General features: G+C 46.6%; 1 protein-coding gene across 6 annotated transcripts in view; it reads left to right on the plus strand.

The window, feature by feature from the left end:
- Positions 1 to 13,679, plus strand: part of LOC129181477 (cytosolic carboxypeptidase 4) — a 98,782-nt gene that overhangs the window by 81,207 nt on the left and 3,896 nt on the right. For 5 of the 6 annotated variants that reach the window (XM_054776734.1, XM_054776735.1, XM_054776736.1 and 2 more), the window contains 4 exons: positions 2,144 to 2,275; positions 2,464 to 2,526; positions 4,041 to 4,154; positions 10,691 to 10,845. In XM_054776734.1, coding sequence (XP_054632709.1) covers positions 2,144 to 2,275; positions 2,464 to 2,526; positions 4,041 to 4,154; positions 10,691 to 10,845 — 464 coding nt within the window. The remainder of the gene's footprint in view (positions 1 to 2,143; positions 2,276 to 2,463; positions 2,527 to 4,040; positions 4,155 to 10,690; positions 10,846 to 13,679) is intronic. The other variant, XM_054776738.1, reaches the window with a different exon arrangement.

The following is a 13,679-nucleotide window of genomic DNA, read 5'->3' on the forward strand; positions in this document are numbered from 1 at the left end:
AGAACTTGGAACCCCTGCAGGAATGAGTTGCACCAACTGCCGAGGGTCGGTCAACCTCCATTTCTGCAGAACAGCATTCAATTGTTGACCCATTTTGTGGTCCCTGAAACAGGCCTTTTTGTATCATTCTGTACCCGTATTAATGGTTACCTGAATGAATCGTTTTCTGTATAAAAGACACCTGTACACACCTTCGAACAAACAGACTCCAACCTCCACCACGGCCAAGACCGAAGAGCTGTCTACGGACACCAGGGACAAAAATGTAGACCTGGCTGGGCGGAGCCAATCTGGAATTCAAGCATCTTGGTGAGAAGCAATCAACTGTTGGAGCAATTACTGGAAAATGGAAGGCACCCTAAGAGACAGGGTGAGGAGCTCGGTTATCCGAGAGGAGCTCAGAGTAGAGCCGCTGCTCCTTCACATCGAGAGGAGCCAGCTGAGGTGGCTCGGGCATCTAGTCCGGATGCCTCCCGGACGCCTCCCTGGTGAGGTGTTTCGGGCATGCCCAGCCGGGAGAAGGCCCCGGGGAAGACCTAGGACACGCTGGAGGGATTATGTCTCACAGCTGGCCTGGGAACGCCTCGGTGTCCTCCCGGTGGAGCTGGAGGAGGTGGTCGGGGACCGGGAAGTCTGGGCTTCCCTACTGAGACTGCTGCCCCCGCGACCCGGACCCGGATAAGCGGAGGAAAATGGAATGGAATGGAATGGAATGGAAGGCACACAAGATCTCTGACAACCTCCCTTGATCTGGGGCTTCATGCAGGATCTCACCTCGTGGGGTAAAAATGATCTTGAGAAAAGTGAGGAATCAGCCCAGAACTACACAGGGGGAACTGGTCAATGAGCTGGGACCACAGTAACAAAAGGTTACTATTAGTAACACACGTCGTAATGGATTAAAATTCTGCAGCGCCCCAATGGTTTCCCTGCTTAGGCCGGCACATGTCCAGGCCCGTCTAAAGTTTGACACTTACCATCTGGATGACCCAGAGGAGGATTGACAGAATGTCATCTGGTCAGATAAGACCAAAATTGAACTTTCTGGTATAAACTGCGTTCGGCGTGTTTGGAGGGGGAATAATGCCGAGTTGCATCCCAAGAACACCATACCCACTATGAAGCATGGGGGTGGAAACATTATGCTTTGAGGCTGCTTTTCTGCAAAGGGGACAGAATGACTGATCCATATTAAGGAAAGGATAAATGGGACCATGTATTGTGAAATTCTGGGCAATAACCTCCTTCCATCGGTGACACCATTGAAGATGAAATGTGGCTGGGTCTTCCAGCATGACAATGATCCCAAACACACTGGAGATCTAGAGAATGGGCCAAAATAGCAGCTCCAGTATGTGCAAGCCTGGTGAAGACCTACAGGAAACGTTTGACATCTGTCATTGCCAACCAAGGTAACATTACAAAGTATTGAGCTGAACTTTTGTTATTGACCGAATATTTATTTTCTGCTCAGAGAACTCTAAAAGAGCTCTGCTTGTGTAGAAGTCTCTTCATGGTCTTGCGCCAAAGTATATCTCTGACATGTTAGAACCACATGAACCATCTTGAGCTCTCAGAAGCTCAGGGAGTGGTCTCCTGCGGGTGCCCAGTCAGGAGTCAGGACTAAACACGGTGAGGCTGCGTTTCAATGTGTTGCTGCCAAAATCTGGAACGGTCTTCCAGAAGTTGTGTGACAATCCTCAATTTTGGCAATGTTCAAATCCAGACTGAAAACACTTCCATTCAACTGTGCAAATGACAACTGACAGTGTTTTTTATTTTGATTTTTTTATCTGCACTGTTCATTCTTAATTATGTTTTGTTTGTTTCATGGAATGATTTATGGAATTTTATGCAATGATTTTAGAATGGTTTTATGTCATGATTTGTACCCTTGTTTTCTGTAAAGTACTTTGAATTACCTGGTGTACGAATAGCACTCCATAAATAAACTTGCCCTGCCTTACTTTTTACATATTTTGAGTTCAGCTCATGAAAAAACAAAAAGTGTTGCATTTGTATTTTTGTTGAGTGTGTATGTATGAATCTTTGTATGAACATATCGTCAGTTCTAAAATTCTTGTAGTTTCTAATGGCTTACATTTGTGGTGGTTAAAGATCCTCTCCATGTCTTCTCTGTCAGGTCTTCTGTGATTATCATGGCCACTCTCGAAAAAAGAACGTGTTTTTGTATGGCTGCAGCGTAAAGGAAACTCTCTGGCAGTCGGGTTCTGCTGTTGACACAGCAGGACTGAAAGAGGACCCTGGATATCGGGTGAGCAACGTTTGCTGTCTTGCAAAGCTTTCTAAAGTGACATGGCATTTACAATGAAATGCTCTCCTGGTTTGGAAGTGGAGTGTTGAAAATGCCACTGTTGCAGTTCAGTAAATGAAAGAAAAAAGAAGATTGTGCCATGGTTGTCAATGTTGTTTTTTCATTACCGCTTTCTCTCTGTTTTGTAGACTATTGCAAAGGCCTTAGATCGTATTGCACCAGCCTTTTCTTTCAACAGCTGCAACTATATGGTAATACTAACAACTGATTTGATCATTCCAGCTTTTATAATACAGGGTGATTCAAGAAGAGTGCGCCAAAATCGGGACGCAATATTTCAAAAAGGAAAAACAATAGAAAACTCCAGCTTGGACACGTGTTGTACATACCTGCAAGTTTTTATTTCATCGTTTACAAGTGCTCAATGTGGCCAACCCCGGCAGCACAGATAACATCAAGCCCATATGAGAATTCTTCCCAAAACGCACCACCGTGAGGTCTGGGGATGTGGCAGGCCAAGCACAGAGAGTGACACACTGTGGTGCCTTTTCTTGTGGTGTTGTGTTCAAGACAAAGTTTATGTTCCACCACTTCCAGCAAATATCCAAGACATGAAAGATGGAAGAACAGCTGCACTCAACACGGTGGCCCGCCACATCCTGAGGCGCGGCCACATTGAGCACTTGTTTTCTATTGTTTTTCCTTTTTGAAATATTGCGTGCTGATTTTGGTGCATTCTTTTTGAATCACCCTGTATGTCAGTCTGATCAATGCAATTAACATTTACCACGTCCTCTGCATTTTTTCAAGTCATGAAAGCACCCTGAAAGCATGGTGATAAATAAAGCAAATCCAGCAGCAATGTTATCACAGACATGGTTAGGCTTGGGCCGATACCAGATGTTGACCACATGATAACTTTGGGCAAAGATATCACTGAGGGATCCCGATCCAATCTTCAGGATTGGGATCGGCTGCTGTTCCGCTGTATTTTGAAGATCGATAAAATGGGCTTCCGAGATCGGGCCAATCTGGTTGCTGTAGTTTGTAACTCTGGGCCACACTGCGGTAATGCGCTTCAAAGCTGGTGGCCACTCAACTCCCATCACACGCAAGAAGAAGAAAACGCAACAGCACCATGTAGACATCTCACCGTGACACCGTGGTGAAGTTAGTTTCACTTTGGATGTTGGATATTGGGCTCAGTAGCTACAGCAGTAGTTCCCTCTCACTGTGTCCGGACTCCTCTGTCTTGGTGGGCGGAGCTGGCACAGGAAGTGCCGCTCTAACCGCTGGTTGTTTATACTAGAGACCGTCAATAAATGACTATTGCGCTGGAGAGAGTTTGTTAAAAAAAAAAGTCCTATATTCTAAATCACACCACAAATTGATCAATAACCATGTGGAATGATTAGCCCTACCCTAAAAGCATTTTGCATGCCCATTTTTTCCAATTTTATCTTTTTTTGGATTAGGGACCTGACTGACAGAGGTTCGTTTACAGAAGCCAAACAATATTGTGGAATCAAAAAGTAAATTCAGCAATACTTTGGCTGCATTATGTTTAAGGCTTTGAAGAGTTGTTTTCATAACCACATTCAATTCCACACATTCATGTTTGTAACAAAAGCTTATTTAAAAAACTCAAATAAAATCTTGATAAATAAATATATATTAAATTCAATAAAATAAAATAAAATAAAATAAATAAATACAAGTTTTGGTTATTTCTAAAAAATGCTTCCTACTTTTTACATTTTCCTAGGTGGAGAAGTCGCGTTCATCCACAGCCAGAGTTGTTGTTTGGAGGGAAATGGGCGTGCTGAGAAGTTACACCATGGAAAGCACTTACAATGGTTTCGACCAGGGAATATACAAGGTTTGTACATTTGTGTGATGGAACTTTCCGAACTTTGATCACAGTGTTCATTATCGTGCGTGTATGCATAATGCGTAAAAGGGGGTCAACAACCTACACTGCAAAAAAAGGGCTGACCAAATGTTAAGATAGAAAGTCTACATTTAAAAAATAAAATGTCTCTACCTAGAAATAATCAGGACTGAAATCATAGGGTTTTTTTATTTGTTGGGAAAGCCAAAATAACTTATTTTGAGAGTTATTTGCTCAATTTTAACATTTATGAACTAAACGACACAAAAAGTAATCCCTCAGTCTAAAATGAAGTTTATACTATAAAGTCAGTGAGTAAATAGCCCTTAAAACTAGCAAATGATCTAACATGTCTACAAATAGGATTTTAAATCTTGGCAAGTGGAAAATCATTTGCAGTGAGACGCTACCTCAGTTGGCACACTGGGGTCAAACCAATGATGTAGTTGTCACTTTTTGGCATTGTGGTGCTGTGGCACGACCCCAGGATGCGGAGGATGGGACCCAAGTGCAGGTAAAATGTTTATTTTAATAAAAATAATAATAATAGCCGTGCAGTGGCAGGTTCCAACAACGAGCAGTGCATTGACAATGCTCCAACAACCCAAGGGCGCACACACCTGAACTAAATAGGATGACTAAAATTAGCAAACGAGAGATGAACGAGAGGTGAAGAAGACAGAACACAGAAGTGCTACAGAAAACGGAAGTGCTACAAAATAAAAGCCGTGAAACGGGAACTCTGGCATAAAAATGGAAAATGAACTGTCGTGAGAGTAGTGACACAAACATTTTGGGTTTGACCTTTAACTCCAGCAGACGAATGCAGTGTCAAAACCGCCGTTTATGGCCATTAAAGCAAAGAGTTTGACGGTGCTTTATTTTAAAGACAAAACACAAATTGGGTGGACTACTGGTTAGCATGTTTCTGTCGGTGTGTCTGCAGTGCGTGCATGTTTTTTTTGGGGTACAAGATTGATCACCATTTGCAGTTTTATATATGGGGCGGCACGGTGGTCTAGTGGTTAGCATGTTGGCCAACACAGTAACAGCCCGGAGATGGGAAGACCTGGGTTGGATTCTCCCTTGGGCATTTCTGTGTGGAGTTTGCATGTTCTCCCCGTGTGTGTGTGTGTGTGTGTGTGTGTGTGTGTGTGTGTGTGTGTGTGGGGGGGGGGGGGGGGGGGGGGTTCTGGGTACTCCGGTTTCCTCCCACATTCCAAAAACATGCATGTTAGCTTCATTGGAGACTCTAAATGGTCCATAGGTATGAATGTGAGTGTTTGTCTATATGTGCCCTGCCATTGGCTGGACACCAGCCCAGGGTGTACCCCGCCTGTTGCCCCAAGTCAGCTGGAATAGGCTCCAGCATGCCCACGTGACCCGAAAGAGGAGAAGCGGTATATAAAATGGATGGATTTACATTTTCATTGTATTTTATGAACAGAATGATGAATGAGGGAACACGATTATCTATGTATAACATCCCGTATGTTTATTACCAGCGCCAAACCATGAACTATCACTGGTCTACACCCAAAATGCTTCTGACATGAAAGTAGCATGCGCGTGTTCATGTGTTCAAATTTCCCTACAATGCACAACCTTCTGCACGCTGCACTGCTCCACGCTCTCTCACTTCCTCCTTGCTGTCGAGTGTGTATGCCGAGCTCTTATCAAATGCACTTCTGCCACCTTGTAGGCGCTTTTATGGCTTAAAACTGCATGAAAACTCTTACTGTACACTTGTGTCATCAGCTCTTTAAGAGATACAAGAGATACAAGAGAGTTTTATTGTCATGTGCATAGTAAAACAGCAGTTATACCATGCAATGAAAATCTTATTCTGTTGATTCTCCCAAGAAAAGAAATAAAACAAATGAAAGAATAAGAACATAAGAAACATAAACACATAAACATATATACCAATAAATTAAGCAACAACAACAGAAGAGACATTAATACAAGCAAATAATACAAATAAATAAATAAATAAATAAATAAATAAATAAATAAATAAATAAAGTGCTATGAGTGTGTGCGTGCGGCGTGTGCGAGTGCTTCGTTGAGAAGCCTGATGGCCTGTGGGTAAAAGCTGTTTGCCAGCCTTGTGGTCCTGGACTTCAAACTCCTGTAGCGTCTGCCTGACGGTAGGAGTGTGAATAATGAGTGTTGTGGATGTGTGCTGTCCTTGATGAGGTTGTGTGTTCTGCGTAGGACTCTAGATTTATAAATGTCTTGCAGTGAGGGGAGGGCTGCCCCAACAATGTTCTGTGAGGTCTTGATCACCCGCTGGAGTGCCTTCCTATCACGTGTTGTACAGTTACCGTACCAAACAGTGATGGAGGCGGTAAGGACACTTTCCATAGTGCATCTGTAGAAGCAACTCAGGATTGTGGTGGACATGCCAAATTTCCTCAGTCTTCTCAGGAAGTACAGTCTCCTTTGGGACTTCTTCAGAATTTGTTGGGTGTTGTGAGACCAGGTGAGGTCCTCGCTGATGTGTGTGCCAAGGAACTTGAAGGTTTTCACCCTCTCCACCTCAGTCTCATCAATAAACAGGGGTCTATGTGGCTCCTTTTCCCTTGTTCTTGGGTCGATGATCATCTCTTTAGTCTTATCTGTATTGAGAAGGAGATTGTTATCACGACACCAAGCTATGAGGTCCGCCACCTCTCTTCTGTATGATGTTTCAACACCACCAGTGATCAGTCCGATGACTGTAGTGTCATCCGCAAATTTAATGATGCTGGTGTTGTTCTGGGAGGCCACGCAATCGTAGGTGAAGAGCGTGTAGAGGAGTGGACTCAGCACACACCCCTGTGGGGTCCCAGTGCTCACAATTCTTGAGCTGGATGTGCGGTTGTGGACTCTGACTGACTGGGGTCTGCCTGTGAGAAAGTTAAACACCCAGTTACAGAGGGAGGGAGACAGGCCAAGTGTGAGGAGCTTATTAGTGAGTTTGTGGGGGCTGACTGTATTAAAAGCAGAGCTATAGTCTATAAATAGCATTCTGACGTATGTGTCCTGGCCCTGTAGGTGAGAAAGGGCTGTGTGGATGGCAGTGTTGACTGCATCATCCGTGGACCGGTTCTGGCGGTATGCAAACTGTAGAGGGTCCACAGTTGCCGCCGGGATGCTCTTTTTGATGTGGGTCATGACTATCCTTTCAAAGCACTTCATAACAATAGGAGTGAGTGCTATAGGGCGATAGTCATTCAAGCAGGTCACGTTGCTCTTCTTGGGTACGGGCACTATGGTGGTGGACTTAAAGCAGGTCGGTACAGATGCTTGTGCAAGCGACAGGTTAAATATGTCAGCAAGCACATCAGCTAGCTCTGATGAGCAAACCCGAAGTGCACGTCCTGAGATGTTGTCTGGCCCTGCTGCTTTTCGTGGGTTTGTTTTGTTTAGAACCCTGCGCACATCAGCTGATGTCACCATGAGAGGTGCGTCCTGTGTGCTCCCCAGGTTCAGCCACCCTAAGTCATCATTAGTCATCATTTGTAGTGCCCCAAGAGCCAGCCCAGAGAGCCCCCCCCCCCGGGAAGACCAGTAAGGGGCCGAAGAGAGGTAATCCCAGCCAAGGACAGGGCGCCAGCGGGCCGGAGGACTGCCAACCCCCGAGACCAGCGAGAGATCACACCCCACAAAGGCAGACGGGTACCGGGGGCCACAAACCGGCAGGCCCAGAGACGCCTCCACAGCCGGAAAGAAGCCCGCCCGCGCCGGAAGCGCCAATTCCCCCCCACCGCCACCCCCACCCCCAGGGAGCGGAGCCCGGCCCGCCCCGGGCCAACCCCCGCCCGACCCCCGACACAGGGCCGCCCCGCCAAGGGATGCAGGAGGCACACCCTCCACCCACCCGGCGGAGGCACGGGCGGCAGAGATGTATCGCCCAGCACCTGACCCCACGGAGCAAACCCCTGTATGCCCCCCCCAAATAAATAACTAAAATAAATAAATAAATAAAAATACACACACGCACGCACATACACACTCCTACGCACCCACACACACGCACATAAACACTCCTACGCACAAACACACCCCTATGCGCACGCTCATACACACTCTTACTTACTCAAGCGCGCACACACACACACACACACACACACACACACACACACACACACACAGTGGTCGACTGCCCGACACCCGGAAGCCCCACCCTATCCCCCGTTGGTAACCCAAGGAGCAGCGGAGCCGGGGACCCCGGGGTCCCAGACATACGATTCAGAACCCAGGGGCGGAGAGCGCAGACCGCCGGGGAGCAGGAAGACACCCGGCCACACCCCCCCAGCGGTAGGACGCCGCCAGCGAGGCAGACAGGGGAGTCAGCGAGGAGGAGAGCGGGAAACCGAGCAGGCAGGCGGGAAAACGGGCGAGCAGCCAGGCGAACCACCACACAGCGCCAACCGAGACCCGCGGGCCAGCAAACCCCGAAGAGAGAGCGGGAGCACCACACCCCAAGCCGCAGGGAGGCCAAGCACCAGCGCCGAGAAGGCGAGACCAGCAGCCGACCAGCCGACGGCCCCCACATACCACCAGAAGCCAGACCAGCCACATGCCACCAGAGCCGACAGCGCACCACCCGCGCACCGGAGCCCCACCCCCGACAAGCCCACAGACAGACCGGGGGAGGCGAGGACACAGACAGCGGCCCGGCAGCGCACAAAGCAACGGCGACAGACGCCCAAGCGCCCGGCAGAGCACGACCCCCCCCAGCGAGCCCGGCCCCAGGGCACCCGCCCCCCCACCCCCACCCCGCCACCCAGGCCCACAGTACCCGCAAGCATGACCAAGCCCCAACCCACCAGCTGGCCCGGCGCCCCAGCAGCCGCCACAGCGCAGCAACCACCGGCCGCCGCGACAGCACACGGGCCACCCGAAGCACCAGCACCGCCCCCCGGAGACCGCCGAACCCGCCCCAAGAGCGCAGAGGCGCCCGCGGCACGTGTCAGTCCAGGGGGGGCACCGCAAGCCGCCCCCCCCGGCGCAAGCCCCGGCATCAACAGGCCCCAGAGGGCCACCCCAGGGAAGGGCAGGCGAACCAGACAAGGGCACCCCACAGGCCAGGCCGCCCCGGGCGAGCCACCGCGACGGCCAGGCCCCCGGCCACACCGCCGACCCTGGCGGGCAGACGCCGAGGTGCACGAGGCACCCCAATCCAGCCCGCCCCACCCGTGTATGTGATAAGGTGTGATAGTGTCTATGATGCAATTAAAAAAAATAAATAAATAAATAAAATAAAATAAAAGAGGATGGTGTATCTGTGTGCATGTATATGGAGTGTATGTGGATGATAGCTAATGATGCAATTAAAATCGGGGGACAGCTGCCGCTCGGAGGGCCCCTCACCTGGCCAGCCCCCCCAAACCCTAAGTGTCTACTCTGCGATTAAAATTGGGGGGCAACAGGTCAGTGGCACAGCAGGAGCAAAGGAGCCCCGCAAGGCAGCTCCCCTCCCCAATCACGCCCGACCGTAGGCGTCTCTGCTCATCAGGAGTTTGGGTATCAAAGCGGGCATAGAACTCGTTCAGCTCATCTGGAAGTGTGGTTTGGCTGGACGTGGCTACGCTACTCTGCTGTCGATAGTCTGTGATGTGCTGGAGCCCCGCCCACATGCGCTGAGGGTCTGAGGTGGAATAGTAGCCCTCCAGCTTCTGTCTGTACTGTCTTTTGGCCTCTCGTATGGACCTCCTCAGGTCATATCTGGCCTTTTTGTAGTCATCAGCGGTGCCCATGACAAATGCAGTCGAACGAGCACGTAGCTTAGCCCTTACATCACAGTTCATCCACTGTTTTTGGTTAGGGTATTTTCTGTAATACTTGGTGGTGGTAACAGTCTCTATACATGTGCTAATGTAGCCAGTAACAGCAGAAGCATATTCATCCAAATCAACAGTACAATCTTCCCTCCCCGCTGCAGTTTTAAACACATCCCAGTTTGTGCAGCCAAAGCAGTCCTGAAGTACTTGATCAGTTTCTTCATTCCACACTTTAACTGCTGTACTTACAGGGGGAGCTTTTTTAAGAAGTTGTCTGTATGTTGGATAAAGGAATATAGAGATGTGGTCAGCCTTTCCAAAGTGGGGTCTTGGAACAGCCTTCAAAGCACCTTTCATGTTGCAGTAGACTTGGTCCAGGATGTTATTTTCCCTTGTGGGAAAGCTCACATGCTGGTAATATTTGGGGAGGACAGTCCTGAGGTTACAGTGGTTGAAATCGCCAGATATAATAAATACAGCGTCTGGGTGTTTGGTCTCGTGTTTATCGATGATGTCATGCAGGAGGCCTAGTGCATTAGCAGTGTTAGCTCGTGGTGGGATGCAAAAAAACATAAAAGACGTACAAATACGTCTTGGGGAGCGAGCGTTTGGGTTTACAAAAAAACGTATAAATACGTCTTTTCTGGGATTTTGCCGGAAAAGGGGGTATAACAGTATTTTTAGCGTTTAGTGTGCATCAGGTATGCCAAATTCAGTCGGTTCTCCTCTTACACTCGTTTTGTATGTTTATAGGGTCTGCAGACAGGAATCGGGGAGCTGCAAGAAATGGGAATGAAGTTTTGCCACAGTCTGCTGTCCGTTACTGAAGATACGAGGGTCCTTTATGGCAAAGAACTGATCAACCACGTCAACCTGGACCACAACATCCTAGACCATAAATCACACAAGTAAGATGTTTTCCTAACCATTTTCAAGCCATTCAAGAGATAAATAGCTCGGGTCGGTCTTTAAAATGAGAAAGACATATTCATGTCTTACATAGGGATTGTGGATGGGCAGAATTCCAAAATAAATTTCAGTTTTCCTTTGAGGCAATACAAGACGTTGATGAACTGTAGCCTACTGGCCACTAGGTGTCACCAGTAACACGCACAGGACTTGAACGTCAAAGACGGACTTTTATATTTTAGAATTATTGATCTCACAACAGGCACAATAATAACAGCAATCAGCCATCATGATAACAATAATAATAATAATAATAATAAGATGGGCTACTGTCAACACAACACAAGGGAGAGCTTTAACACATTTCCAATGTGTTAAAAGAGCACATCATGTCTCCGAGCATGCTCTAAGGCACAGATGTCAAACTCAAGGCTTGGGGGCCAGAAGTAGCCCGCCACATCATTTTATGTGGCCTGCAAAAGCCTGGGAATTATGTGTGTCAATAATGCACTTCATCTTTTTCCTTTTAAATTTATATATTCTTTCATTTCGACAGAAAAGTTGTACTGCGTGCAGTTTTTCTAAACTTTTAATATTATCTGATCAGATATTCTGAGCATTTTTTGTTATCATAAATAAATCCCTGAATGTCTGCTTGTCACCTTGACATTTTCACTTCACTTCTCAATTCAAAGCAAGTTATCCATCATTTTGTTAGTCAAAACATAATCAAATGCACGGGCAATTGTGTAATCCTCTCTTGAGGTTACATTTATATTGATATGTATTTACAGTTACAAGTGGCCCTATGAAGGCAGCCATAACGGCGATGTGGCCCTCAATGAAAACGAGTTTGACACCCCTGCTCTAAGGCAACCACCGGGCCAAGGGAAACAATAAATAATAACATATAAAGGGATACCCACTTTGGAAATATGGGCCATTATTTCAAAAAATAATACACGTACAAATCCCACAGTTTTTGCATGTTTAATACGGCGACATGTCCCGCTTTGTTTGACGGTCTTTGAACGCATCTTCTAACTTTGTCCCACGCTGCAAATTTGCTCGCAAATATGAAGCCCCAAAGGGGCGACATGGCTCAAGTGGTACAGCGGTCGTTCCTCCTTCCTCCTGTGACACTGCGTCATCAGGAGGTCAATGTGCTAACAGTAGCAAAGCGCTTGGAGGTGCCAATATTATGTGGGGAACGCATAAAGAAAAAATCACATGAGCAAATGGCCAAGTCGTCATAAGAAACCTCCTAATTACTAATGAGGAGCAGCTGTGACCGGCAGCTTCTTCAGAAGGTAGTACTCAAGAGCACTAAACAGGAAACAGATGTACAAATTAAGATTCAAGATTCAAGAGTTTTATTGTCATGTGCACAGTAAAACAGGTAGTTCTACTATGCAATGAAATTCTTATTCTGTTCATTCTCCCAAGAAAAGAAAGAAAACACAAGAAAGAATAAGAACATAAGAAACATAAATACCAATTAATTAAACAACAACAACAGAAGAGACATTAATACAGATAAATAATACAAATAAATAAATAAATAAATACATAAAGTGCTATGAGTGTGTGCGTGTGTTGCGTGCGGCGTGTGTGAGTGCTTCAATGAGAAGCCTGATGGCCTGTGGGTAAAAGCTGTTTGCCAGCCTTGTGGTCCTGGACTTCAAACTCCTGTAGCGTCTGCCTGACGGTAGGAGTGTGAATAATGAGTGTTGTGGATGTGTGCTGTCCTTGATGAGGTTGTGTGTTCTTCGTAGGACTCTAGTTTTATAAATGTCTTGCAGTGAGGGGAGGGCTGCCCTAACAATGTTCTGTGAGGTCTTGATCACCCGCTGGAGTGCCTTCCTATCACGTGTTGTACAGTTACCGTACCAAACAGTGATGGAGGCAGTAAGGACACTTTCCATAGTGCATCTGTAGAAGCAACTGAGGATTGTGGTGGACATGCCAAATTTCCAAGTCTCCTTTGGGACTTCTTCAGAATTTGTTGGGTGTTGTGAGACCAGGTGAGGTCCTCGCTGATGTGTGTGCCAAGGAACTTGAAGGTTTTCACCCTCTCCACCTCAGTCTCATCAATAAACAGGGGTCTATGCGGCTCCTTTTCCCTTGTTCTTGGGTCGATGATCATCTCTTTAGTCTTATTGAGATTATCACGACACCAAGCTATGAGGTCCGCCACCTCTCTTCTGTATGATGTTTCAACACCACCAGTGATCAGTCCGATGACTGTAGTGTCATCCGCAAATTTAATGATGCTGGTGAAAGAAGAAAGAAGTAGAAAAAATGTATCCAACATATAAAAAGAAGTTAACAAACAGGATCCCAAATGTTTTGTCAGTGGAGGAAGGGAATGAAAGCATAGACAGGAATCCCAACTCCAGGTTCCTCACTGATGTGACAAAAAAGGAATGTGTTGATATTGTCAGTAAATGTAAAGCAACGAGGGTCATTAATGTGATCCGCTGACGTACATCAGAAACTTAAAAATTTCCAAACAAAATGAAAGTCGCTAAAGTATTCCCAATTTTAAAAAATAGAGACAAACATCAATTTTATATGTATGTCTATCTATGAAAATGGATAAAAAAATTTACGCTAATGTTAGCGTGTTAGCATGCTAACACCTAGCATGATAGTGCTCAGTTTTTATACTGTACATGTGTCTACCTATGAAAATAGCTTAAAATGCTAGTTATGATTGCACAATATACCGGGAAGGCTAAATGTCCCAAATGAGTTGAGAATTTTGCCTTAGAAACGGTGTGAAGGGTTGAGAAATGTGGAAGTCGTTACAACTCTTCAGATCAAAGGCATT

Source organism: Dunckerocampus dactyliophorus, chromosome 5, assembly GCF_027744805.1.
Source record: "Dunckerocampus dactyliophorus isolate RoL2022-P2 chromosome 5, RoL_Ddac_1.1, whole genome shotgun sequence".
In the NCBI taxonomy this organism is placed as follows: domain Eukaryota; kingdom Metazoa; phylum Chordata; class Actinopteri; order Syngnathiformes; family Syngnathidae; genus Dunckerocampus; species Dunckerocampus dactyliophorus.